Here is a 26,765-nt window from a genome sequence, read left to right as displayed (position 1 = left end):
CGGGTTCGAAGCGTGTACAAGACGCGCTACAAGGGACACCTGTACCCTGGTCAAAGCTTCCGACACATCCCCATGCGGCCCACTATAACCCACGTAATCTACCTAATGGGAAATGATGATGATGATGAAAACTTTATTTGGAGCAAGGGAGTTTTGGACACGTCGGTCCGTGGGCCCCCGTACGGCCCCACTGCACTCAAACGTTCATGTCCCGGAGGCTCATGACGCTGGCAGCCCGGCCGGTGGCGATGGCTTGCTTGGCCGGGTCCTCGGAACGCAGTAAGGTCTCCCAAGCCTCCCAAGTGGTAAGGTGCTTCAGGCGCCGCGGCGGAGGATGCGCCGGGCAGAGGAAAAGAATATGGTCGAATGTGGCTTTGGGGTGGTGGCAGAGGGTAGAGGAGGAGTTTGTGTGGACTGGGTGATATCGCGAGCGTATATAAGGGGAGGGCAAAGTGCGTGTTTGGAACGACTCCTCACTTCTGTGGAATCCTCTCTTCGGTCGCCCACAGACTCACAAAGCCGCCTCGCTATCAAGCGTACATGGTAGGGACAGTAAATCTTCCCTCTCCTCCGTTGTCAGCAAACTGCGAGGAAAAAAAACATATATATAAGCTTAGAGGCTTAATGCATAAATGAGCGAAAGCTGAATGGCATTAGCGGCCGAGAGGTCTGAATCAAAAGGCCCATCTTGTCGACGCCTGGTTGGACGTCGCACTGCCGCGCGCGCCCTTCTGCGACGTTGGTCACTGTTGGGGTGCATGTTCCTCGGTAATGTTTGGCATAGATTAACGTGAAAATGTCAGGAGGGAGTGTTTTCAGCGATGTTTTGTTTGCAGGGATAGTTGTGTCGTCCGAGACATGCAGCGGCTAGTCTAAGGTACTCGGGTTTTAAGTGGACCTCTCAAAGTTCCGGTTGTATGCTACGGACTCCGAGTTCGAGAAGTTTCTCGTTTCTAGAGTTTTTTAGTAATTTAAGTGCTGCCTTTGTTGCATGCCGAATTAAGCACTCTATCTGCTGGACCTCACTGCTATTTAGTTTGATGTATAGCCCTTTCAGGTGCCATTTGTTGTTTGGCTGAAACCAATTATTTTTTCATCTAAGCAGTATATTCAGCCTCAAGGAAGGGAATTTGTTAGTTTTCGAACGTGAAAGACCAGAAGGCAAGTTTTTACAACGATGTGGGGAATTCCGTACAAAGTGTCAGGTTTGTTAGAAATAATAACATAAAAATGTTCTCGTGTGTCAGGTAAACACCATAAAGAGCGTGGAATCGCTTTGTGTTTCGAAGATTCATATCAGGCTCGAAATTGTGCAAAAACAATCGATGTTTTCACTCGCGGCAAAATCTGTCTCCACATAAACGGCGGACAAAGTGCTACCTAGCTCACTCTTATGCGAAATATTATTTACTGCATTCGCTGCATGGTACAAAAAAGCAACTTACTTGCAACAAGAAGGGTGCTCAATTTGACTGAAATAATGAAAGCGCTGTTAAGTGCTCCAGTTTCTCAAAAAAGCTGTAAGTTTGCCGCTTACACAATTGTGTACAAAGCGCCGGAAAGGGATAGCGTACGTAGTATATAGAATTTGGCGGGGGGTATAGACGTGCACTACGCGAAGCGTGTCGGCCTCTCGGAGTTCATGCGCGTGTCCTGTCATCCTTTTTATGAGTTTCGTGGTGGTTGTAATTACCTCTTTGAGCCGCTTAATCGTGTCTGTTTTTTCCATCCTGTGGAAGGCACAGTCCTAGAATGCGGATGATATGAGCCTGGCGTACCTGTCTGCTCTGCACTCGGAACTCTGTGGAGGTTTGGTAAGTCCGTCCCTTTGGAGGTATGACGAATAATTCTGATTTTTTGGAGAGCACTCTAGTCCGATTCTTCCGGCGAGGTTAGAAATGGCACCTGCTGCCGTCTGTAGCGTGTTTCCGACAGCACACATTGGCGACACTTCAAACGAACTCGTTCCCATGCCCTCAGTTTGACCACTTGTTCCACCCCAACCTCTTCCCTTCATCCTAGCCAGCCTCCCCCAAACTATATAGCTACATCTGGGAACGCCCACATCCGATCTGTGACCTACCCATTCACACGACTACCCAAACCTCCTGGGAGACCGCCCTGCTGGCCCCACTAGCCCATGAACCACGCAAGACTGCATGGGAAGGCGAGAGGACTCTCTGACTGGGGGGCCCTCCCAGGAAGCCCAGTCAACCACGGATATCCGTGGTAGGTCCGAGTAAGGTCCGAATCTCCAGTGCCAGGCTGGGATGTCCATAGGGCATGCCTACGTATGTCCATATTCGGATATACGCATCGGAGATTCTGTGTATGTACGAGGGACGTTCGTTTTTGGATGGCTGGCGGACATCCGCTGGCGGATGTCCGAGGAGTATCCGTAAACATCCCTCTTGGGATGTGAGCTTACATGGGATATATAATTTGTTTTCCCTCAGACGAACATTTTAAAACAAATTCTATTTTGCCAAAGCCAAAATTCACACAATCGCATTTCTACCACCAACTAGTTTAATATTCAGATTGATTAAGATCATTCGACTGTGGTGTTGATGTTAAAGAACCAGGATTAAACGAATCGCTTGGCTTTCTGGCGCCAGTGCTCATAATTAACGCCCTTTTATCCTGCAGCACTCCTTCGAGGTAACCGAGGCATGTAGCCATGCGTGCTGCCTTCCATGAAAACAAGCCCTAATAAACTCCTACCAGGGGCCGCGGCAGAGCGGTAAGCCTAAAAGTCAACCCAATCCAATCTATCAGCCAAGCCTATATTTGTGGCGCGATCATGGGCGCGATGGTCTCGTTGGTTTTCGTCGCGTGGTGCTCCTTTCGACCTTTACTTTTGCTGCAATGTGCGGTTTGTTCGCTCTGTGGTTGCTTGGCAGTGCTACAAATGTGTTGTGTCATCTACGCGCTCGAAAAGACGTTCGTTTGATTCTGAAGCTGTCGTGAAAAAGCTCCGGTGTCGCCTGACCCCTTGCCGAGACATGCTTTGTTGCTTTGGATGAAAGAAGCGGCCATAGTGTTAACACTTGCGAGGTAAGTAACCGTGCTTGAAAATTACTTTCAGGGTGTTGCTGTGGGATGACTAAACCGCATTAACGCAGTTGTACTCTGTTGCGCTACTTGTTTGCCACGGAGTGGAAATTGCAAGCACTATGCATTAGCTGCCGCAAACGTGTTTCTCGTGTTAGTGAAAAAAAGTTGAGACGGTGTGTAGTTGCATGGTGTGAATCTTAAGGCAATTGCGCGTAGGTTCATAATTACGATAAAACAGAATGCACGAAAAGCATAGTGCCAGGACGGTGTTAGTTTTTCAGTGCTTCGCGACTTAGTTTTTCTTACTTTTCTGTTCCCTTTGCAGTGTGGATGTGGCCCGGCTACCGAGTGTATTGGTGCCTACATTAATTATGCCAAGCCGTGGAAAGCACAGGTAGGTTGAAAATGTCATATAAAAGTTGTGCATACTTCCACAGCTTATCAATTTATTTATTAGGCTTGCCAAATGGGCAGTTTCCTCACTGGCGTCCCAGAACCCTCCTCGCAGCGCCGCCTCTCCTCCTCCGCTCTTTTCTCCCTTCTCCTCTTTTTTTCTTTCACGGCTGTTGCGCTCTTCGGTCTATTCCTCCGGCGAGTCGGCCTCCGCGCACCGCCGCCGCGAATCTGCGCGTCTTCTGAACCGCGGCCTGGTCAGCGCGCCTCTCAATGTGCTGACGCATGAACACGTAGGTGGTGGTGGAAACGTTTATTGCCAATGATGTAAATCGTAGGGGGCGCCTGGTTTGCATGATTACGAGAATTGGTCTGGGTATCGGGCATGCAGCAGTATTGGGTATTGAGCAGTCCGGGTTTGTAGTTGTCGCCAATGTGCAGCCTGCGCTATGGTGAGGGACGGAGCGGGGGGTGCGTATTCCCTTCTTTTGTCTCGGTAATACGAGAGAATATCACGGAAGGAGACCAGGTAGTGCGCGGGCCGCGGGCGAACGGACCGTCGTGTGAATCGCCCTTTAACGCCATTTTAAGTACGTGCGCAGTCGCCTTCTTTGCGCGAGGAACGTGCCGGCCACACAAATGGCTCGAAGGGCAACGCGAAAATCGCGAGCCGGCCGCCCTAGAAGCTCGCCAGGAGCAGAACAGCTGTGAAAGACAATACGAGCAGAATCGCTTTATTAAGGCGAAAGCCTTTAATGCCTCATACTGTCGTGAGCAGGGAATGCACTACCTGGTCTCCTTCCGTGATATTCTCTCGTATTACGGAGACAAAAGAAGGGAATACGCACCCCCCGCTCCGTCCCTCACCATAGCGCAGGCTGCACATTGGCGACTACAAACCCGGACTGCTCAATACCCAATACTGCTGCATGCCCGATACCCAGACCAATGCTCGTAATCATGCAAACTTTTGCGGCAAACCAGGCGCCCCCTACGATTTACATCATTGGCAATAAACGTTTCCACCACCACCTACGTGTTCATGCGTCAGCACATTGAGAGGCGCGCTGACCAGGTCCAGAAGACGCGCAGATTCGCGGCGGCGGTGCGCGGAGGCAGACTCGCCGGATGAATAGACCGAAGAGCGCAACAGCCGTGAAAGAAAAAAAGAGGAGAAGGGAGAAAAGAGCGGAGGAGGAGAGGCGGCGCTGCGAGGAGGGTTCTGGGACGCCAGTGAGGAAATTGCCGCCAAATGGAAGTCTCCAACCATCCACTCACTACACAGTACTTTGCACTGTGCAGTAGCATTGTTTAGGACAGCTTAACTGTTGTGTTAAATTTGCGAGCTTCAGTCACATTTTTCACTTACTTCCCAATCACTGAGTGCAATGAGCTCTTGCAGTGCTTTGGTATAACTTTGTCAAACATGTTATGCCCACAGGGCTCAATGCTGAGCCAGATAGCAGGACCATATATGACACCCCTAGAGCCACATGTTCCTGGATTGTGACCAGACCTCTCTTCCTTACTCCTGTGCAGCTGTGGATCATCAAATATGCTGTCAGTGCCCTGATGCGTGATTCATCAGTGAACCCTGTGGGCATTGTAGTTTCGACAGAGATTGTGTTTTGCTGCATCGTTGACAACGTGCAGTATAAGGTGCTCTCTCGTACTTTATTTTCTTGTCCATACAGTGTGGATGTGACTGACCAAAGCTAGCAGCTGTATAGTACCTGCAGCTTACAGCAGCAACCTTCAGGTAAGTTTGAACTAGTAAAACTCTAGTTTGGGCGAGTTGGTTCATGATGAGCGTGCAAGTGAGCATTCCCGAAACTTGCGCAACAACGAAAGAAGCTTCCTGGTGGACCACTGCAAGAGCTGTTCTAATTGCCGTCCCGAATTCGAGAAAGCTAGATTTTTAAAGAGTGGGAAAGATAAAACTGAGAGAGAAATTGTTGAGGCATATTTCATCGAAAAAGCTGGCAACAAATGCGTTAGCAGGCCTTCCATTATGCTTAGCAGCGCCGAGACGTCTTTTATAGAAGGTTTTTTGTAGTTCGCCGATTTCCCTTGGTTTTGTGGTCTTATTTCGTCCTTTCTATCGGTGTTTTACAATTTCTAGATTCTTAGACGCTAAGACGACTGTTCTTCAGGAATGATCTTCAGTTTTTATCACTTGACGCTAGGTACTGTATCTTCAGACTTCATCCCTCCTTATTGTTATTGTTGGTCATGTTTTTTCCGCGTTATTGTTGGTCATGTTTTTTTTTTTGCCGGGTTATTGTTGGTTATCTTTTTTCACGTGGTTTTATCTCATAGTCGTTCGAATTTTTGCTCTGTTTCGCCTTCATCACGCGTTTCATAATTCGTTAGTGTGGATTTGTCTTACCCCAGTGCCTTGTTTCTTTTTTTTTTTTTTTTTCGCCTTGGTTGATGTGTTTCTGCTGGCCAGAAAATAAGTTGGCCTCCCAAGCTCTGTTTAGATTAGATTGTTATGATCAGCGTTACTTTTTTGCCAGTGGTCGCATGCATTGCCGTTTTATATGTACAACGTTTACGCTTTCGTTGATATGGCTTGGTTGTGGTATAAAAGGCAGGCTTGGTGCAATAAACCCCAGTTGAAAGTTGGCGTCAGTCCTGTGTTTTGTGTGCCTTCTGTGTCCCCGTTTCTTGCGCCATACCAGTTTTTATTAAGTTTGAACTACAGTGCAAGTTTGACCCTGTCACATAATGGATACTTTTCTTCTGTTTGCTCTGTGCAGCGGAAGGTATCTAGCTATACTGCAGCGTACTTGTACAGTAATGGATAAAAATTTGTGGGATGAGAGTTCTTTGTGAAACATTTTCTCTGTGCTGTTAGCCAGAGCAATTTAATCAAAAGCCTAGAACCAGGAGGGGACATGGATACTCGATCTTATTGAACAAATTTCAGCTGACTGCCTGGCGAGGCAATGCAAAAATAAATATTTTCGGAAAATCAACATCCAGCAAACTTTTCTCTATGAGTGTACCTTGTGCCCAACCTAAGTCATTAGCTAGCTTGCAACGATGTGGTAAGGATCCCTACTCTTGCACTTGAATTTTTTTGACCATCAGTGTGGAAGTGACTGCCTGTGAGAGTAGCTGTGGTGTCTTGCAATGTAAAAGACAAAAGAGGTACTACTGGGGCGAGTTGGAAATACATACTTGAAGGAATTGGTGAGCGCTATATAAACACTGAAAAGGGACAAACACACAGGACGAAGCGCTTTCTTACTACTGTTTAATCTCAGAAGAAACATGACTATATACACACATTTGACGACAAGAATGAAGGAAAAACAGGTAAAAACTATGCGCGCTTACAACAGCCGAAGATTACTGTTCTTGAGGGAGGTTAATTCTGTTCCCCCTAACATCACTGAAGGGGAGCTGACGCATTGCTTATCTGGTTTGGTTTGGTTTGGAGCAATGTGCATTGCAAAAGCTTTGATAATTTCTCGTTCCCGTCTGTTTCCAGCCCTACCTATTATCTTGGTGTTTTTTAGCAAGGGTATGCATTTACAGTGTGCGAAATGAGGTGCCAGATTCCCGGACTTTGCAAGTTGTTCACTTGATCTTTCGCGTTCCCGGAGCCTCTTGTTAAGGCATCTTCCCGTTTGCCCTGCGTAAGTTTGTTGGCAGCTGAGCGGAATGCTGTAAATGATGTTTTCTTCACACTTTACATAGGTGTTTTCGTGTTTGATGTTGCACCCAGGTTTCTTTTTGTGGTCTTCATTCTCGTTGACCTTTTTACACATTCCAATGAGCTTATAGGCAGCTGAAAAAAGCACCTGGACTCCGTACTTGTTAGCTGTCCTCCTTATTCTGTGGGAGATATTGTGAACATACGGCATCACAGCAGGGCGTCCCTTGTAGCTCATTTTCTTAGTTTTGTGGGACCCAGTAACTTCTCTTAGTAAGCTTTCAGCAATGCCGCAAAGTAACTGCTCCGGATAACCGCTCTCCTTCAATTGGGAGACCTGTTGGTCTACGCTGTGAATTATCGAGTGGGGGCAAGATTTTCTTATAGCTGGTTTCAGGCAAGACGTAGCTACATATCGCTTTACAATTCTGGAATGACTGATAATTCACAGCGTAGACCAACAGGTCTCCCGATTGAAGGAGAGCGGTTACCCTTAGCAATTACTTTGCTGTACTGCTGAAAGTTTACTAAGAGAAGTTACCGGGTCCCACAAAACTAAGAAAACGAGCTACGAGGGACGCCCTGCCGTGAAGCTGTATGTTCACAATATCTCCCACAGAATAAGGAGGACAGCTAACAAGTACGGAGTCCAGGTGGTTTTTTCAGCTCCCAATAAGCTCATTGGATGTAAAAAGGTCAACGAGAATGAAGACCACAAAAAGAAACCTGGGTGCAACATCAAACATGAAAACACCTATGTAAAGTGTGACGAAAATGTCATTTACAGCATTCCGCTCAGCTGCCAACTAACTTACTTAGGGCAAACAGGAAGATGCCTTACAAGGCTCCGGGAACACAAAAGATCATGCGAACAACTTGTGAAATCCGGGAATCTGGCACCTCATTTCGCACACTGTAAATGCCATACCCTTGCTAAAAAACACCAAGGTAATAGGTAGGGCTAGAAACTGACGGGAACGAGAAATTATCGAAAATTTTGCAATGCACGTTGCTCCAGATAAGCAATGCGTCAGCTCCCCTTCAGTGATGTTAGGGGGAACAGAATTAACCTACCTCAAGAATAGTAATCTTCGGCTGTTGTAAGCTTGCATAGTTTTTACCTGTTTTTCCTTCATTCTTGTCAGCGCGTGTGTTCCTCCCTCTTCTGTGTATGATATGAAGTCAAATGTGTGTATTTAGTCATGTTTCTTCTGAGATTAAACAGTTGTCTTGTGTTCATCCCTTTTCCGTGTTTTTATAGCGCTCACCAATTCCTTCAAGCTTGCAATGTATACGCATTTTTCATGAACTGGTACAAAGCTTTGCAGTGGGGCATTTGTTTTTTCAGTTTTTTTGGAAAAGCAAAATATTTTGTATTGCAAGAAATATTCTCACCTCTGTTGCTTACAACTTACTAGTTGTTCAAGATGTAAACATGCTTTCGGAGCTGCAGATGACTAATTTACTTGGCACGGCAGAGTTACTGCATACAACTGAATGGTGTCTGTCAAATTCGCTTGCTTTAATGACATATTCTGAACTTAATGTTTACTGTTTTCTGCAGAAGACGTCCCCGGCTTGTCTACAAATTCATCATGGTCTGTACAGTATCCTTCCTGCTGCTGTGTATGGCCGGCTTGATGAATTCCTCATGAAGACTGAAGACGGCATTTATGTCATAATTGTTGTGTCCCCTTATTGCTTTTGTGTGTGTGCGCCCCCTCCTAACGACCACTCGCATTCCCCTCCTAACGACCACTCGCATCCCCTCCTAACGACCGCTTGCCCCTCGTCGCACGCTGTCGCCGGATGCCCCCCCACGGTGCGCCCCCGCACCCTCCTCCTGTTCTGGGAAGCCACTCCCTGCCGTGGACGCTTCTCCACTCCCTCCTTTCTTCGGGCGGCCAGTTCGGCTCCTGCCTCGGTCGACGCTGGTCGCACCCTCATCGGCTTTAAATAAACGAAGTCTAAAAGTACCGTGTGCGTCTTTCGCTGCATTCAACACAGCGACCGGACACGACAATAATAAAATCATCCCAACTGATATGCTTTGCCATTTTGGTCGATTGCTTTACAGATCCATGCAGATTACATACAGCAAGGTGTATGTCCGATTTCAGACACTCTGCGGGCTTTTAATAAGCCCAGTGGCCCTGGGAGGTGCACTGATTGGTGGTTGTAGTTCTGGCTTGCCTCATAATGGTGAAGAATGCATTACCTGCAAATATCCTCAAAAGATCCGCCGGCGGATATCCGAGATGGATATCTGTCGGCAGTCTAAATAATTATATTTGTACCTCCGTCGGAGGTCCGTGCGATAGCCGTTGGACGTCGGCGGATCTCCCACGGATATCCATATATCCAGTAAAGGACATACCTCGGACGTCCAGTGAATGTACACTGGTTGATTGGAAGGTTTTTGTCAGTTGTCAAATAAAGATATCCTCCTCCCGAAGCTCCATGTGATCAGATGAATATTGCCATTTTACAGTTTTTATTAAATCACCCAAGGAACGCCAGTCGTCGCCGACTTCATGATACCGCCCCTCAGGGTTTTCTCGTTCACAGCTCCGAGCTCTCTCATAGGCGCCAAGTTTTCATTAACGTGCTTTTTGCTAATGCTGCTTACACGTCCGACATTCTCCAACACTTAATCGCGCACCAACCCCTACGATCGTCGCCGCCAATCTCGCCTGAGCGCAGATTACTGAAGTGCCCGTACTGTTCCCTTAATTCCAAATCACATCTATTTCACTCGATATGGGACTCCTCTTTCTTTGGTCGAGGAAGGGATGCTTTGGCAACCAAACGTGCCACACCCACAGACGTCAGTGTGTTCAGTAAACTTTCTCTCGGCCCGCACAGCATAGCATTAAGGAGGACCTTGCTGCCTATGGTATTCAGAGTGGCCTTATATGAGCAGTATGAGGCGGGTCTTCTCACTAGGTATAACACACGAATGGCAAGGCGGACCAACAACTAACCTTCCCAGACATATACGCTAGCTTCTGGTTATTTCACCAATACCTCGGAACATGCATCCAGATTTCCACGCTGAACGTCGTGCAAAGAAAGCCAAGTCGTTGGGCACACGTTTTTTTAACGATACTTCTGGGATATATTTAGATGCAGCCGATTCCTCGGCTGACAAGGTGGTAGCTGTGGTCACCACAGAACATGGCACACTAATAACTTCGGGCACTATAAGCACTCAGCACACACATATTGGGCAAGAAACAGCCATTTCTCTGGTCATTGCGGGATCATCGGCAAAACCATTCTCAGCGACTGAAAATTGGCGATACGTAACTACACGTTGGGAGGAATCTTCCCACAAGCAGCACGGATTTTGCAAAATTCTCAGCCCACATGGCGCATTCGCCCAATCTGGACGCATACTCATGCCTCACGCGCCGGTAACGAGGCGGCTCATAACCTAACTAGAGAACTGTCCCGCCGAGCTGGGTCGTGCAACCCATCCGCCCTATACTCAGGCAAGGACAGGTTGTTTTCTTACAGAGAAATTCTGCAGCCCTACAGGCTTGCAAGACTCCGATTTCCCCCCGCAAATAAAACGCAGATAAGAACCGGTTGAATTTTATCCCTGGAAGGCTCTTCGCGTAAGTATCTGAGCATCCAATCATGCGAAAATTCACGCGAGATATCGCGAAACACTTTCGTTTGCTAGCGCTCTCTACGGCGCCGAGACAAAACTCCACCGACACAGGGTTCCGTTATATGTCATCACGCGGCGCCACCGTCTTGCTACACTCTCACTCGCTGATGTCCACTAGGAGACTGTATTGAGCGTCTGGCGCCCGCATGGAGGAAAAAAAAAAGGAGAAAAAAAAAACCGGGCGCCTGAAAGCACGGTGTAGGAAAGAAAGGTTCTCCGAAGGGGTGGAGTTTTTTTCCTCCATATCCGAAGGCTGCGCTGAGGTTGGAGAGTGGCCAGCGTCCGAAAGTTAGCGCCGCCGTTAGGGGTAGCACATGTTGAGGGGGCTTAAAGGGGGCTCTCTACGCCGATTCTGCGCTCTTTCCTAAGCAATAGCGATAAACGCGGAGGACATTTGCAACCTGTCAACGTTAGAACACCGCAAACTCTATATATGCCTGTTTTCTTTATTTAACCACCTAACTTTATAGAGGTAGAATCTTTCATACTGTTTACTGTCCAATCGAGCAATCCCTTTTCGACCTGAAACGTGTCGTCTGCTTGAGCAGAACGACGCGCTGCGTTCGCCTTTTGGGCGCCTCGGAGCCGGCACCGGAAGTACGCACAGTGGTTTGTTGCTTCGTCTCCCCGACTAAAGAGCCGTTTCATGACATGCCGCCGATAGCAATCCCTCACCAGGTAACCGGCAGCTCAGCGTACAAGTGTACGACGATGTGCAGGACAGTCTCATTCGTTCCCTTCGACTGCGATTGCAGAGACATGTTTTATTGGTTTATTAGATTTATAGGGTTTAATGTCCCAGAGTGACTAAGGCTTTGAGGGACGCCGTAGTGAAGGGCCTCGGAAATTTCGATCCCCTGGGGTACAGTACACGGGCCTGTAGAATTTCGCCTCCATCGAAATCGGCCGCGGCGGCTAGGACCGAACCGGCGTCTTTCCGGCCAGCAGCCGAGCGCCGCAACCACTGAGCTACCGCGTCGGGTAGACATGTTTTAATCCGCTGTCTTGAGTCTCTTGTTCGCTTCGCTACTGCAAGAAATGCTTCATTATGTCTTAACAGGCGGAAAGAATTCATTTGCTTCTGAATGCGATGGCGGCTGCGTGACCTGCATGGAGAAGGCGTCACCCTTCAGCGCTCCCAAAGCCGGAACTCGTTTGTAAGCGTGGCGAAAGCCCATCATCCGTACTGACCAAGTTCTCGTGAGTCCTGGCTATAGTTACGAATATCATTTCGACAGTGGTTACGCCAGCCGAAGCAGTTTTTCCGAAAGCATGCAGCAAAGCCTAACGGGCACAACCTCACCATCGATGAAATGTTTGCATCGTATTCCATGCGCAGAGAACACTAACTACACTTCAAGCAAGACCGTCACACACCTCGACCGTCCAGCGTGGTGAATGCTAGTTAAGCGCACACTAGATTACATCAACTTCGTTAAGTCACCATTTGATGTTCTCCTCTGTGCCGGATATCACTGCTGCCGTGTGTGCGTTTCTGGGTGGACCAGAGCTAAACCACAGCCAAATTTTTTTCAACCCCGCGACGTAAGACTTCAGTGGACTCTACTTATCTCCCACGGTGAGTACGTGCAAACTGCGATATGCTTGCGTGTCTGTCACCTTTTTTTCTTTGCAGATGTGGCAACTACAGCATTCTCATACTTCATCCAACGGGACTGCTGCATTGGACCCGTGATGGCATCTGGCGCGATATGGCAGTTGCGGATCACGCAACGTTCCTTTCCTGCACCCTCTGCCTACTGTCAGAAGCACTGTACTGTCCACTGTACTTCCTTTTAGTACGGTACCTGTGTAGCGTGTCCGTCGGACGACTGCATGCGCACGACATCCATGCTTACCACTTCTCTTTGCAGTTACGGCGACTTGGGTTCTCGGAGCCACCTCCGCAAGCGTGAGCTCGGATCTCTCGCCGGGTGCGGCATCAACGCACCACGCAAGGTATTCCATTTCTGCCGCACGTATGATGTCTCCCCCCTCCGCAAGACCTCTACTACTGTCAGTACAAGTCTGTGCTATAAGTCTACAGCAGTAACACTCGGTCGGTTCATCCCGCGTTCAATAAAAACTCTTCTTTTCGCGATGGCCTCGCTTGCTTAGTCGAGTTGCTACCACTCACCCACGTTACACTAATTTCGCCCGTTCCAGCTCCAGCTAGTGCACTCCAAAGTTTATACTCCGCCAAAATCGTACGTGTCTTGCATGTATTGCACCTACACGAGTTATATGTTGTGGAAAGATAATTCAGAGACCAATCTTTATATTTTTGTGTGTAATGTTTTTGATATCAGCACACAGTTTTCTCCCAACAAATCTCTCTGTAACACATTTCAGCCTTAGGTGTGCTCTCTAACTAACCTATTACTTGTAATAACTATGCACCGAAGTTTCCGGAGTTATTACAACTGCGGAGAATAGTGAAATGCCTTCACTTGCATTAGTCATGCGGCAACACACCGCCACCTACGTTGCCGAATTCAGCAAACGAGATGTGCATTGGAAATGCACTTAAAAATCAGCTGTTTCAGTGTCTTTTAGGAGTGTTTTTTTCTTTAGCTCACATGCGGAAGATGTGGTGTTTGGTCCCCAGTGCTGCAGGTTGCCTTCGGGTTTCCCAATGGGTCGGTTTTCGCCTCGACTGGTGGTCAGGTTCTCTGGGGTGAAATGCTTGGGAAAACAGGTATTTGACCTCGTCTCATGAAGATCAAAACACGTTAGTGGCGGCATTTTATTTTAATTTTATTTAATCATACTGCCAAGACTCATTTGGGGGTCATTGCAAGGAGGAAAAATGAAAAAAGAGAAGAATAAACATGACAACTTTCAGTGCCTAATAGAGGACATCCAAAGAAAGTAAAGTAATAGTCGTCACTCTTCAGATGCATGATATACAGGGTGTTTCACCTAAGACTTTCTGCAATTTTTAAAAATAAGCTATTTGAATTAGATGCGCGCTTTTTCTGGCATAGCATTGTCAGTGGTGTAGTACATCATAATGCAGCTAAGACGTGCTAACTAGCAGGCTTTTTAACCAATATTTAATAGTTAACTTTTAAACTATTACCGTCGGGCTCCTTAATTATTGAGACGCATGTAGCCCACCGTAAGTAATGTCCATATCCGTTTTTAGAATTTCGAGTACGCGATTATCCTCGGCGCTGTGGCCCAACAAATTTTGGCCATTTCGACGAGTTACGTGCACTGGAGAGGTTGCTTTGCCTGCAAGCTGCTCAAACCGCATGTATTTTGGCGCGATGTAGGCGAAATTTGTTGGGCCACAGAGCCGAGGATAATCGCGTTCTCGAAATTCTATAAACGGATATGGACATTACTTACGGTGGGCTGCATGCTTCTCAATAATTAAGGAGCCTAACGGTAATAATTTAAAAGTTAACTATTAAATATTGGTTAACAAGCCTGCTAGTTAGCACGTCTTAGCTGCATTATGATGTACTACACCACTGACAATGCTATGCCAGAAAAAGCGCGCATCTAATTCAAATAGCTTATTTTAAAAAATAGCAGAAAGTCTTAGGTGAAACACCCTGTATAAAAGAAATCTATGATATTCAAATACATGGGCACATCTACAGGGATCTCATTTCTAGGTATAGTCGCTAATGACATTCGTAAAAGCTACATCACTTGAAGACTGAGTGGCATGAGCGTGTAGTTTGTTCCACAGTTCTATAGCATCGGGGAAAAATGACCAACGCAAGTCGTTAGTTCGGGTCATGTATGGTTGTACTGCTTTATGATAATTCAGGCGGGAGCTTAATCTACCTGGAGGTTGCAAATATGTATCCTAATCTTGATTTGCTTGTGTGTGTCTCTGTGTCTTTTTTCGTGGTTCGTCCTTTGATTGCGCATCCTATACCTTCACAACATCATGTACCAACTAGGCCCAACCCAAGTTTTATTGATTTAACTGTTCGGTGAAATGAGTTTAATCTCTGCATTTTACGTCTCGTTTCTAGTAACTCTATGCTGCATGAGTTTACCATCTCAGTTACTCAGTCTGTTCGACTGTGTTTCGAACAAATTGCGCCGCACATCTTTGAACCTCTTCTATTTCAGCTGAAAGAATTTGAGGAGCCTATACTACTGACGCATAATCTAGGGAGGGCTGTATCAGAGATCTCTACAACTATATTTTCACATCTCTAATTGCCCTCCCCAATTTTTCTATTAGGAAACAGTTTCCTACATGCTGCCGCTTACACATTTTCAACGTAATTGTGTCATTTAGATCATGAGAAATTGACACCCCTAGAAACGTGAAAGTACGAACATTAACAAAATTGCAACCTTCAATATTACCTGCAAAAAATTGTTCTTTTCATTGTTTGTATGGGTAAAAGTAGTCTTAATGAAATTAAATTAATTTGAATACCCATTTATCGCACCATAATTCTAAAGCCAGAAGGTTCTGGTTAATGTTAACCTGATCTTTTACACCGATTACAAGTTCATGAATGCGGGAATCATCCGCAAATAGTTTTGCTTTACACAGAGTCCAACAGCAGCTACTACATCATTAATGTAAACCACAAACAGCACTGGAACCAGCAGAGAACACAGTGGCACACCAGAATATACATCCAGAAGCCAGACTCGCAACCGGTAGCGTCCGCTTGTGAAACGTGCTTCAGCCGGTTTGAAAACCTACTTACCATCGCTCCTTTTCAGTTTCAGTGGTAATTTACGATGCGGAACCCAGTCGAAGGCTTTCGCAATCTACAAAAATGATATCAATCTGCCCGCAGTCTTTCATACCTTTCGAAAGATCATGTGTAGTCTTGATTAGCTGTGTCACTCGTTTCAACTTTTAGAGAGCAGCTCTCTGGCGCCCGTTTCTGCGTTTCGCGGCGTCGCCGTCGCCGTTGCTTGGTTGGTTGGTTTATTGGGGTCCGTCCCAACCAGCAGTGGACACCTTATTCGCGTTTTAAGCTGCGAAACCAACAGGTCGGGTGCTTGGATAGCACAGGGATGGCGCTTAACTTCCCTCTTGGAACAGTGGACACCTCAGTTGTGCTTTAAGCTATGTGACGTGGCGGTAAAATTCGCAAAATTGGTTTTTGAGGAAACTAAATGGAGCAGTATCTGTCTCGCATATCTCGGGTAGACACCGGAACCGCGCTGTAGCGATGGGAGGAAGGTGGGAGTGAAAGAAGAAAGAGAAAGAGGTGCCGTAGTGGAGGTCTCCAGAAAAATTCAGGGAGCTTTGGCTCTTTGCCAGTGCTGCAAGGCGAAAGTGTTTTCTATCTGTTTGCTGTTATTTTTTATTTTTCGGATTTTTATTTTTATATTTTGGTTCTTTTCTTATTTTTTATTTTCTTATCTTTTTTCATTTCTTATATTATTTATGAATCCCATGCATTCACTAAATGCACCTTTATTCATGCTCAAACCCTGAGCCTTCGTGGCGGAATGGTAGCGTCTCCACTTCAAATGCCAAAGGCTCTCGTTCGGTTCTCAGCCTCGTCAGTTTTATAGCAAGAGCAGTTTTACGCCATGTCTAACAGCTCGTCGCGTGGTCCGTAGCCCCCCGCTCTTCGAGGATCCGCCGCCGCGCCTAACAGATGGTGTGACGTCAGCCTCTCCGTTGCTATGGCGACGCGTGACGTCAGCTTGCTCTCCGCCGCCGCGTGCTCTACATCGCCGCGCTGAGAGTCTCCCTCTCTCTCCCTCTCTGATGCGCAGTAGCGATTGCGCGTCGCCGTCTGCGTGGTTTGTGGTGTATATAAATTTAATTGGCAGTGGCTTAGCTCTGCTTTGCCAGGATATAAGAGCGTGACGAGTTTCTCGCTTCGGCGAACGCGTTTTCGGCCGGTTCTGTTATTTCAGCAGCGTCCGCTTCGGCGGACGCAGTTGTTGCTGCGACGCGCGTCTGTTCTTTCCTTTTTTCTCTTTCCTCTGATCTTTTAACTCTCCCCTATCTGCCGTGGCAGCGGTGGTGGCTCGGCTGGAGCCAGTTGGCAGGCCCGTGCAATTTCCTTTTCATCCTTCTCTCAGTCACAACAACAACAACAGGTGTCCACATCTCGGTGGACACCTGAACCGGAGGGAAGGCTCATAACTGCCCTCTTGGAACAGTGGACCCCTCAATCGTGCTTTAAGCTACGTGGCGGTAGTGACAGATGTGCGCTGCATGCGTTGGCACTGACAACGTTGTGACAGAAACGCGGCGCTGAAGCCATAGGCGGTCGGCGTTCGTTGTGTTCATTGGCGTTGGCGTTGACCACGTTTTACACTCCGGACGTTTTAAAGAAAGGAAGTGCGCATAATGGCTCACTGGGTCAGTGGACGCCTGAATTTTGCTTATGGTACGTGGGGTGATGAGAGAGAGATGTGAGCTGCTGGCATTGACAAGGTTGTGCCAGAAACGCGGCGCTGAAGCCATAGGCTATCGGCGTTCATTGTGTTCATTGGCAATGGCGTTTTACATTCCGATCATTTTAACGAAATAAAGGCGAGTGCGCGCGGCCAGGCACGTCAGCTGTGCGTGGTCACGTCACTTGCTCCTCGCGCATGCGCAGTATGGTCGTGCAAGAGCACGCGAAACGGCAAGACTGTGGGTAGCTCACGCAACTATATACGGCTACGCGCAGATATTGGTTTCGCAATCCTCCAGGTTTAACCAGAGCTAAACCACAGCCAATTTTTATCTTAAGCAGTGACGCTGAAACGTGGACAAATCTGCCAACAAGGCTGTTAACGACAGTATGAGGCGTTAAAGGCTTTCGCCTTAATAATTTCGACCACCCGGGGATCTTTAACGTGCACAGACATTGCCCAGCACACGGGCGCCTTGTGCATTCCGCCCCCAATGGAAACGCGGCCGAACCCGGTACCCCGGATAGGATAGGATAGGATAGGATAGGATAGGATAGGATAGGATAGGATAGGATAGGATAGGATAGGATAGGATAGGAAAACTTTTAATGTCCAAGAGAAAGAGGGTAGCCAGAGGGCTACCCGCCTATTCGATAGCCCCGGGTCGGTAGACGAGCGCCTTAACCACTGAGCCACCGCCTTGTTAGGCGAGCGCCTTAAGCACTGATCAACCGCGGCGGTAGTGACAGATGTGCGCTGCATGCGTTGGCATTGACAACATTGTGCCAGAAACGCGGGGCCATCGGCGTTCATTGTGTTCATTGGCGTTGGCCACGTTTTACACTCCGATCATTTTAAGGCGAAAGCCTTTAATGTCTCATCGTTGTAAGCAGCAGTTGTCGACAGAAAATGTCACGCTTTTCAGTTGGTCGAAACGGTCGTGACGTCACTGTGCGCCAATTTCAAACGGGGCCAATTGAACTTTGCTAGTAACCATGCAACCAATTGAAGGGATCATATATGCTCCAAGTAAGTGGGACTGAGCTTAGTTAATTGCTTAATTACCCAATTAGCCTAATTAACTTTTCTAGTCAGGCCATATAAATAAATAAAACCGAGTAAGAAATTGGTCGAGCTCGGGAATCGAACTCCGGTATTCGGAGTGCGAGACGAGCATGCTATCCACTCCGCCATGCCAGCTGAATGGTTTGGAATGAACAAAGGCGCGTCTAGTGAATACGGTGTCTTCGCTCACTGCCATCCTCCTCCCTTTCCTTCCAGCGAGGTTTAGGTGTCCACCGAGATATGAGAGAGATATACATTTCCTTTCCTCAAAAACCAATTTACCGACGAGCGAGGCGTAGAACCGAATGGGCGATGGCGTTCTATGGACTCCCTGGCAGCGTTGCAAGACGCTCTCGCGTTCCACTCTTACAGGCGAAGCTTAACATCTTAGCCACACAACAGTGACCACACTTTAGGTCAAAAAAGTGCACCCCCCACCCCCTGAATTTTGACAGGGTGTCCACCGAGATATGTGAGACAGTTACTGCGTAATTTCCTTTCCTCAAATACAATTTTCATTTTCTTCATTACGGGCCATCTTTGTCTTTCTTCTTTCACTCCCACTTCCTCCCTTCCTCTGCGGTGCGGTTCAGGTGTCCACCGAGATGACAGAGAATTACTGCGCCATTTCCTTTCCTCAAAAACCGTTGCGTTGAAACGGCAAGGCATCGCGCCGAACGGGTGGTGGCGTTCCGTGGACTCCCTGGCAGCGCTACAACACGCTGTCGCGTTCCACTCCTAAAGGCGAAGCTTAAGCGTCATTAATTAGCAGTTAATTAGTATTCAGGCATTAATCAGTAATTAACCATTAATTAGTGATTTGCCATCACTTAGTAATTAGTACTCAATTACATGTGACGCCACCAGTGCCACAGAAGCAGTGAAAGTGGTGCGTAAAACGCTTTCGCCTCTACGCACTTTAGACAGTCAAAGTGCCCCCTGAATTTTTTAAGGAAAGGAACTGCGCCTAATTGGCTCCCTGGTTGAGTGGGCTGATGAGAGAGAGAGAGAGATGTGGGCTGCAGGCATCGACAACGTTGTGCCAGAAACGCGGCGCTTAAGCCATAGGCCGTCGGTGTTCATTCAGTTCATTGGCGTTGACAACGTTTTGCACTGCGATCATTTTAATGAAAGGAAAAGCGCATAACTGGCTACCTGGGTCAGTGGACGCCTGAATAGCGCATATAGGTACGTGGGATGATGACAGAGAGAGGGATGTGGGCTGCATGCGTAACCGCTGGCAACGGTGAGCGAACTCTCACGATCAACCATTAACTGCGACCTTCGACGTTGGCAGGGTAGTTAGGCACTTAACGTACAGCCTGCCAAATTATTAGCTGGCGCGCATGACGGCTGCGTTTTCCGTGCTGCTGCAGCTTATGACGGAGCAAACTTACGAAAATACCAAATCTGTGCACAGGCTCACAAAGCCCCTGCTAACTACTGAGCTTTTCGCAAGTTTGCGTCGTCGTAAGCTGCAAGAGCGCGGAAAATACGGCCGTCATGCACGCCAGCTAATGATTTGGCCGGCTATACATATAAAGACAAAGAGGAAGTTCCTACCACTTCTGCGGGAGAACGTCCCGTTCCTTTCGCTCGTAACGCCTCCCATGGCTGTGCCAATCTCGAGAAATACATGCGCAGGCCTCGTCTTTGAGAATCAGGCAATGGTGCAGCAAGTCGAGCATATATCCATCTATTTCTCCGACCACAAAGCTTCCTTCATGACAATCAAGAACTCTTAGTAGACTGCTTCTTGAAGAAGGAATATGTGTGGAAAACAACGAGTTGTCGGTAAATGTACATATACATCTTGCTGGAATCCTTTGCTTAAACCGAAAAGCTGGAACGGCTGATGAGCTGCACTCAAATTTCGCATTAGGAAGTAACGCAATCATCGGCAATTTTTTCTGCTGCAGTGCCCGGTGGGAAAGAGAACCTCTCCGGTGAGTCGTAACAATTTACGCAGAAGAAATGCGGAGCAAGCTCAGTGATGTGCCAAATGAAACCACAAACAGTGTGGAATGACGTAGAATGCGCTCCATCCTGGGCGCGATAAGTCGAAGTAAATCTGGTCGCGTCTTGCAGCACGAACCGAGCGATAAAGCCGAAACAGCCATTATAAAGATGGGCGTGAATGTGATTTATTATTTTGGCCATCTCTTTGAGTGATCAGACATCAGACTAGCCCATGCTTTGCGTACAAACAATGAGCGCCAAAGGTTTGAGTAAGCAGGCTGGGCCGCTTTAAACCCAATGACCATGCATCTCTTCGAGACAGCGAGTAGACCACTCTGAATGCAAATTCTCGCTGCATGTCGGGCTTCACTTCCTGTCGACATGTGGCTGCTACTTTCTGCCTACAGAATGCTCGCGTTCCCACATCGGATATTTAGCGCGCCTTCCAGAGCACCCAGGTGGCAGCATTCCTTCGCTGAAAAGGTTTACGTAAGATGGCAGCGAAAGAAATTTGGCTAATTACACAAGGCAACAAATGTGGCGATGGACACACTTAATTGGGCAAACGCCCAAACTAAGCGCTTAATTCGTCTTTATTTTCGCTGTTATTTAGGAAACGATTCAAAAACTGTCCCAACCAATTTCAGGCATCGCGGGCATTTTGGCACATCCTACATGACGTGGTGGAGATTCGCAAGCGTAAAAAAAAAAAGACGAAAGGAGTGAAGTTAACCGGTAGAAACAGTCGGGCCAGGCCGTGCAGCGGTGCACCGACAGCTGTGAGTACGGCTGCGAGGGCAGGCATCACAGCGACAGCCCCCGGCGCCGAACCGCTCCATGGAACCTCGGGCACGTCACTGTCAGGTTCCTTGGGCGGCGCCTTCGTCGTCGTCGTGGCTGCCGTGCTGGCGTCTCTGCCAGGCTTCTCACCGGTGACCCTGCAGCGGCCCGTGGTCCCGACGGTTCAGCTCGGTATTAGATAGCAATTGCTGCAGCCGGCAACACTCTCTTGCTTCACCTTTCTTATTTTTTATTTTTAAAAGTATACCACTATCAGCACCAAGGTTTTGCTCTGGTTAAACCTGGAAGCATCCCAAAACAACATCTGCGCGCAGCCATATATTGTTGCGTGAGCTACATTGCCAACAGTCTCGCCATTTCGCGCGTTCTTGCACGACCATACTGCGCATGCGCGAGGAGCAAGTGACGTCACTACGCACAGCTGGCGTGCCTCGCATCGCGCGGTCGCCTTCCTTTCCTTAAAATGATCGGAGTGTAAAACGTTGCCAACGCTGCGTCGAATTTCTTTGGGGGAGAAATTCTAGAAGCCCGAGTACTGTGCGATGTCAGTGCACGTCAAAGAACCCCCGGTGGTCGATATTTCCGGAGCCCTTCACTACGGCGTCTCTCATAGCGTGAGTCGCTTTGGGAGGTTAAACCCCATAAAACCAAACCAGCCAATGAGCACAATGAACGCCTATGGCATATGGTTTCAGCGCCGCGTTTCTCCTACAACCTTGTCAATGCCTGCAGCCTATATCTGTCTCTCATCATTTATTTATTTATTCAGGTTGCCTAACAGGCTCCAAGCGTTGGAGTATTGTGCGAGGGGGGAGGGGATTACGTAAATAGGGGTAATAACAGGAGCACGAATGACATGATTATACAATGCTGATTGACTGTTAGTACTGAACATCACTACACAATGCTAGCTGACTGTAGCACTCATCATAAAACACAAAAACATCATTATACAATAGTTATTGACCTGTCAGGAATTAGAAAAAATGGCTGTTATTTCGGCCCTAAAAGAAGCTGGGTCACGAATATTGACGATGTGTTCCGGAAGACCATTCCAGTGAACAATAGCCTGCGGCAAAGCGGATGAACTGAATGCACCGCTTTTACCTGAAAGGCGTTGGAAGCTGAGATAGTTGTTTAAACGGCGCGAGGTGCGGTGAGGTTGCGCAAGAGGGAGAGTCGAATGGTTAGTACTATAGACTATCTTGTGAAATAAGGAGACTAGGGCAATTATTCTTCGCGATTGCCATTCGTGATTAAGCTTCGTGATTGCCCACGTACCTATAATCACGATCCAGCCGTCCGTTCACCTAGGGAGCCATTATACCCACTTCCTTTCCTTAAAATGATCCGAGTGTAAAACGTAACAAACGCCAGCGTTAATGAACGCAACGAACGCTGACGGCCTATGGCTTCAGCTTCACCTTGCCCTCACCTCATGCAGTTTTGTTATTGTTGTTGTGACTGAGAGAAGGATGAAAAGGAAATTGCACGGGCCTGCCAACTGGCTCGAGCCCAGCCACCACCGCTGCCACGTGCAGATAGAGGAGAGTTAAATGATCAGAGGAAAGAGAAAAAGGAAAGGAAAGACGCGCGTCGCAGCAACAACTGCGTCCGCCGGAGCGGACGCTGCAGAAAAAACAGATAAGCGGCAGATGCCGCGCTCGCCGAAGCAAGGACTGATACATATTACCGCGTGTTCCGTATTTATCTGTCCCTGTTACGAAAAACTCCGCTGCGCAATCTACTGCACTATATGGGTTCAAACCGCCGACTACAAGGTACCTTATGATGGTCTTCGTCTTTCGATAAGTAATTTAACATCTAAAATTGCCGGCATTTTCAGGAATCGGCGAAAAACTGCATTCAGCTGCGGCAGAACTTTTCGTCCAAGCGAGCAAAGAAGCCAGTCTGACAGACTGCGCCATCTGGTGAGCGGTGTTAATTTCAAGGAGCAGACGACACGCACATCCGAAGAAACCGCGCGAGGTGCGCATTCCCGCCCCAAGCCGTGACATCGGTTGCCTCACCGCTCACCAGATGGCGCAGCCTGTCAAACTGGCTTTGCTCGCCTGGACGAAAATTTCAGCCGAATGCAGTTTTTCGCCGATTCATGAAAATGCAGGCAAGTTTAGATGTTAAATTACATATCGAAAGACGAAGACCATCATAAGCTACCTTGTAGTCGGCGTTTGAGCTCATATAGTCCAGTAGTTTGCTCAGGATAATTTTTTCTAACACGGGCAGATAAATACGGAACAGGCGGTATATGCACAGCAGAGGTAGGCCACTGACAATTTTATATACACCACAAAACGTGGGCAGATGGCGATGCGCGATCGCTACTGCGCATCAGAGAGAGAGGGAGAGAGAGACCGTCGTAGAGGGGATGGAGAGCGCGTGGCGGCGGCGGCGAAAGCCCCGGCGCGATAGCTACAGCTGCGCGCCGTGTCACGTCACCTGCTCCTCACGCATGCGCAGCTTGGGCCTTTCCAGAGCACCGCGGTATGGCTTCGCGACTAGCGTGGTGTTGCTTTCGCAACAAAAGCCTCCACTGCTACCGACGGCGTAGGAGCGTGCCTAGGCGATCTGGGAAAAATATGTGGCTCTCTCCACCGCACAGTACTTCTCTACTTCAGCCGAGGAGTACAGGATGTTCTCGTCGAACCAGTCCCGAACAACGAAGTGCCATGCGGCCCACTTCCACCCCCCCCCCCCCCCCCTAGAGCGCTGGCTGAACAAGTCCTGACCCACCTTAGAAAAATTCACCGTTTTGCGTTGCTCGGGCAGGTCGTGAGGCACGACGCCTTCTTGGGTGGCGCAGCGTCGTACCAGCGCCTCGGCCACCTCGGCCAGCTCGTCCTCCCAGCGCATTTCGAGCATGTTGGCCGCCGCCGGAAAGTCCGCCAGATAAGCCAGGTGGCTGCGGTAGCGGTTGTGCTGCCAGACGATTTCCTCCTTCCAGTCTTCCGTTTCGACTCCGCTGACCTGGCACAAAGTGTAGCACTGTCCGGAGCACATCGTGTGGCCTGGCATTCTTTTGTACGGCTCTCGGCACTTCGGCTTCTTGGCGGTGCCCAGAGGCAGCAGCAGGAGGACTAGCAGGGACAGCCGTGCCTGTTCCACTCACGTCTTCTTCTACTCGCGCTGCTGGGGCACGAGCTGGGGGCTAGGAGCGCGAGAGGCGCACAGAAAAAAAAATTATGGCTGAGGCTTAGCTAAGGTTAAGCCTAGTCAGATGCGAAGCATATTGGTGGCTAGGCGTGGTAATACATGGCTTTCCTTGGTTGCATACTTGGTCATTTTAATACAACCACTAGAAGCCTTCGTCGTGGGGGAAGACAACGGCATGGCTACAGCGGAACGCCGACTAACCCCGAGACACGCGTTGGGTGAGCGCCTGGATTGCCACGGAAGCCGCGTCTGCCTGCCCGGTGGAGCGAGCGTTTCACCTCCACCGAGTGTGAACGCGCGTTCGAAATGCGCGGGAATGCCGCTCGAGGACATTCCGGCGTCTGTGCGATGGCATCGTCACGACGACGTCACGGTGTCACGTGGCGTGACGGCTAGGGGTCCCACGGCGACGGCGCGAGGTGGAGGCCGCCTCTCTCATCCGATGTCACGTGGTGTGACGTCACGGTGTCACGTGATGTGACGTCACGGTGTCACGTGGTGTGACGTCACGGTGGGGTGACGTCTAGGGGTCCCACGCCGACGGCGTGAGTGGTAGCTCTAGCAATATGCTTCGCATAAAAAACTACCGAGGACGTTTACCACATTCGAATCGGAGTCAAAGCTCTGATGTGTGCTGCGTAGAAGAGGACGATGAGCAGGCGGTGTGGTAATCGCCTTTTTGGAAATTTCCTTGTTTAGGAGAGCAAGCTGCCGGGCTAGTTGGTGAAGCATGTTAAATTGAATTCAGCGCAAAAAAAACAGACAAGGGACAAAGAGAGACACACTGAGACAACACGAGCGCTCGTGTTGTCTCAGTGTGTCTCTCTTTGTCCCTTGTCTGTTTTTTTTTTTTGCGCTGAATTCAATTTAACTTCCTTGTTTAAGCCGCCTCTATTTGGCCAATCCCCCATGTGGGTATGTTTTTGTTGTTTTTGGTATCCTCATACAATGGAGCATACCCACATATGGAGACCGGCGAAGAAGTGGGGTGCGCAGAGACTTTTTGATGATTTTTTACCATGGGCCACAAGTAAAGGATTGCTGGGGAGGAGAAAAGTAAACAGAAAACAAAAACACAAAAATGGGAAATGCATAACGCACGCAGGAGATGGACTCTGTGATTCGTAGCCGAGGGATTTAAAAAAAAGACAATAATAATAGTGATAATAAAAGTGATAATGATAATTAAAAAAAATGTCAGCAAGGCAACCGATCAGATTGCCTTGTTTTAAGAGAAAGAAGTGGCGCGGGACGGAGGAGATGGAAGTTGATGAAGACGACGCTCTCCAATGCACGGCGCGAGACTATGGTGAAGTTCAACACGAGCCGTGTTGGCTGTCGAATCAGTACGGCCATCGAAATCTGTGTTTAGTGAACAATGCGCTTTGGTGAGGGGAGTGTATGCTGCCCTGCAAGACGCGCCTAGCTGGCACCCCTACCTGGATGCATGTGTGTGCCTCCCAAACTTTTTTACCCCAAAGAGATTATTTTTGAAAAAAAAAATATATATATATATATATATATATATATATATATATATATATATATATATATATATATATATATATATATATATATATATATATATATTGCTACGACGAAGAGGAAGTGGAAGAACAAGTGGCCTCCCGCGTGAAAGGGTTGAACGAAGTAGAAGAGGTTGATAGTGTTTCCTGTTCGCATCCCCGCTCTGGAGGAGCTGGACAGGAGGTGACACGAGGGAGGATGCGGAGGTGTGCGAGTTCTGCGGGCATACCGCTACACTCGAACACATACTATGGAGATTCCCCAGTGCCCCAGGATATGGCAGAATCAATAATGCAGAGGAATAGGAGACCACACTGAGAAGTGCCGACCTTAGCATACAACGATACGCTACCCGCCTGTCAGTAGAAGCTGCGCGATTATATCGTTGCTAGTCTTCCAGCTGCGACGCTGCCCCTCCCCGGACGTCTGCCTGCGGACCCGGAGGGGCACGGGTCTTCTTCTGGCGGAAATAAAGTTTCTTCATCATCATCATTCCTGTTCGCGTTGGGGCTCCCTGCTGCTCCCTGCTGAGTACTATTCAGTCTAGACCTCTACCGTTTGTAAATAAATGCAACTGATATTTCCCCGTAACAACCTTGGTGTAGGTATGACAAGACGTAACAACGCAGCGGACGTCAATTTCCACCCCCGACCTACCTTTCACGCCGGCGGTATCTTCCACGGCCGACACTGATGAAAGCATCTCCCCCAGGTTCGGCAGCATCGGTGTCCTCGGTCGTCCTCGGTCGTCCTCACTCACTCTCGGGATCCTGTACCCTTCTCTGGGGTCGACGACGATGACGTCGAGACTCCGCTTCGCAACTATGAACGGTGCAGCGCTAACAACCGGTGGGACCAAACTTTCATGCTTGCGAACGTCGTTTTTTACCTTAACGGCACGGCACTCGAGTGGTACGATACCAACGAATTAAGAGACGTTGACCAGTTGGGATGACTGTAAGCAGAAACTTATCGACCTTTTCGGCAAACCACTCGGCCGGCAGCTTGCCGCTATAAGAGATCTCGCAACTCACGCCCAGTCATCCACGGAGTCCTACGTCGCCTATGTTCAGGATGTGTTGGTTCTGTGCTACA

At 48.4% G+C, this 26,765-nt stretch overlaps 1 protein-coding gene and 1 long non-coding RNA gene across 3 annotated transcripts; one reads left to right on the top strand and one right to left on the bottom strand.

Moving 5' to 3' along the window:
- Positions 1-2,812: 2,812 nt before the first annotated feature.
- Positions 2,813-9,070, top strand: LOC149366773 (uncharacterized). Its single transcript, XR_016286884.1, has 4 exons — positions 2,813-3,057; positions 3,383-3,451; positions 5,145-5,209; positions 8,679-9,070. It is a non-coding gene; the product is annotated as an uncharacterized LOC149366773 (long non-coding RNA).
- A 10,961-nt stretch (positions 9,071-20,031) lies between these two features.
- Positions 20,032-24,605, bottom strand: LOC149366772 (venom allergen 5-like). 2 transcript variants are annotated; one of them, XR_016286883.1, is made up of 2 exons: positions 22,251-22,529; positions 20,032-21,106 (listed from the first exon to the last, which is right to left on the bottom strand). XR_016286883.1 is itself a non-coding variant. In XM_089565681.1 (2 exons), the coding sequence occupies exons 1-2, from the start codon at positions 24,003-24,005 to the stop codon at positions 21,095-21,097; spliced, it is 294 nt and encodes a 97-aa protein (XP_089421807.1). In that variant the 5' UTR covers positions 24,006-24,605; the 3' UTR covers positions 20,032-21,094. The 2 variants fall into 2 exon arrangements, 1 of the variants encoding a protein (XP_089421807.1); XM_089565681.1 differs by lacking the exon at positions 22,251-22,529 and adding an exon at positions 23,724-24,605.
- Positions 24,606-26,765: the final 2,160 nt, after the last annotated feature.

The sequence above is a fragment of the Amblyomma mixtum genome, chromosome 1, assembly GCF_055824585.1.
Source record: "Amblyomma mixtum isolate Tamu chromosome 1, ASM5582458v1, whole genome shotgun sequence".
Lineage (NCBI taxonomy): Eukaryota > Metazoa > Arthropoda > Arachnida > Ixodida > Ixodidae > Amblyomma > Amblyomma mixtum.
This window is presented reverse-complemented; position numbering and strand designations above follow the sequence as displayed.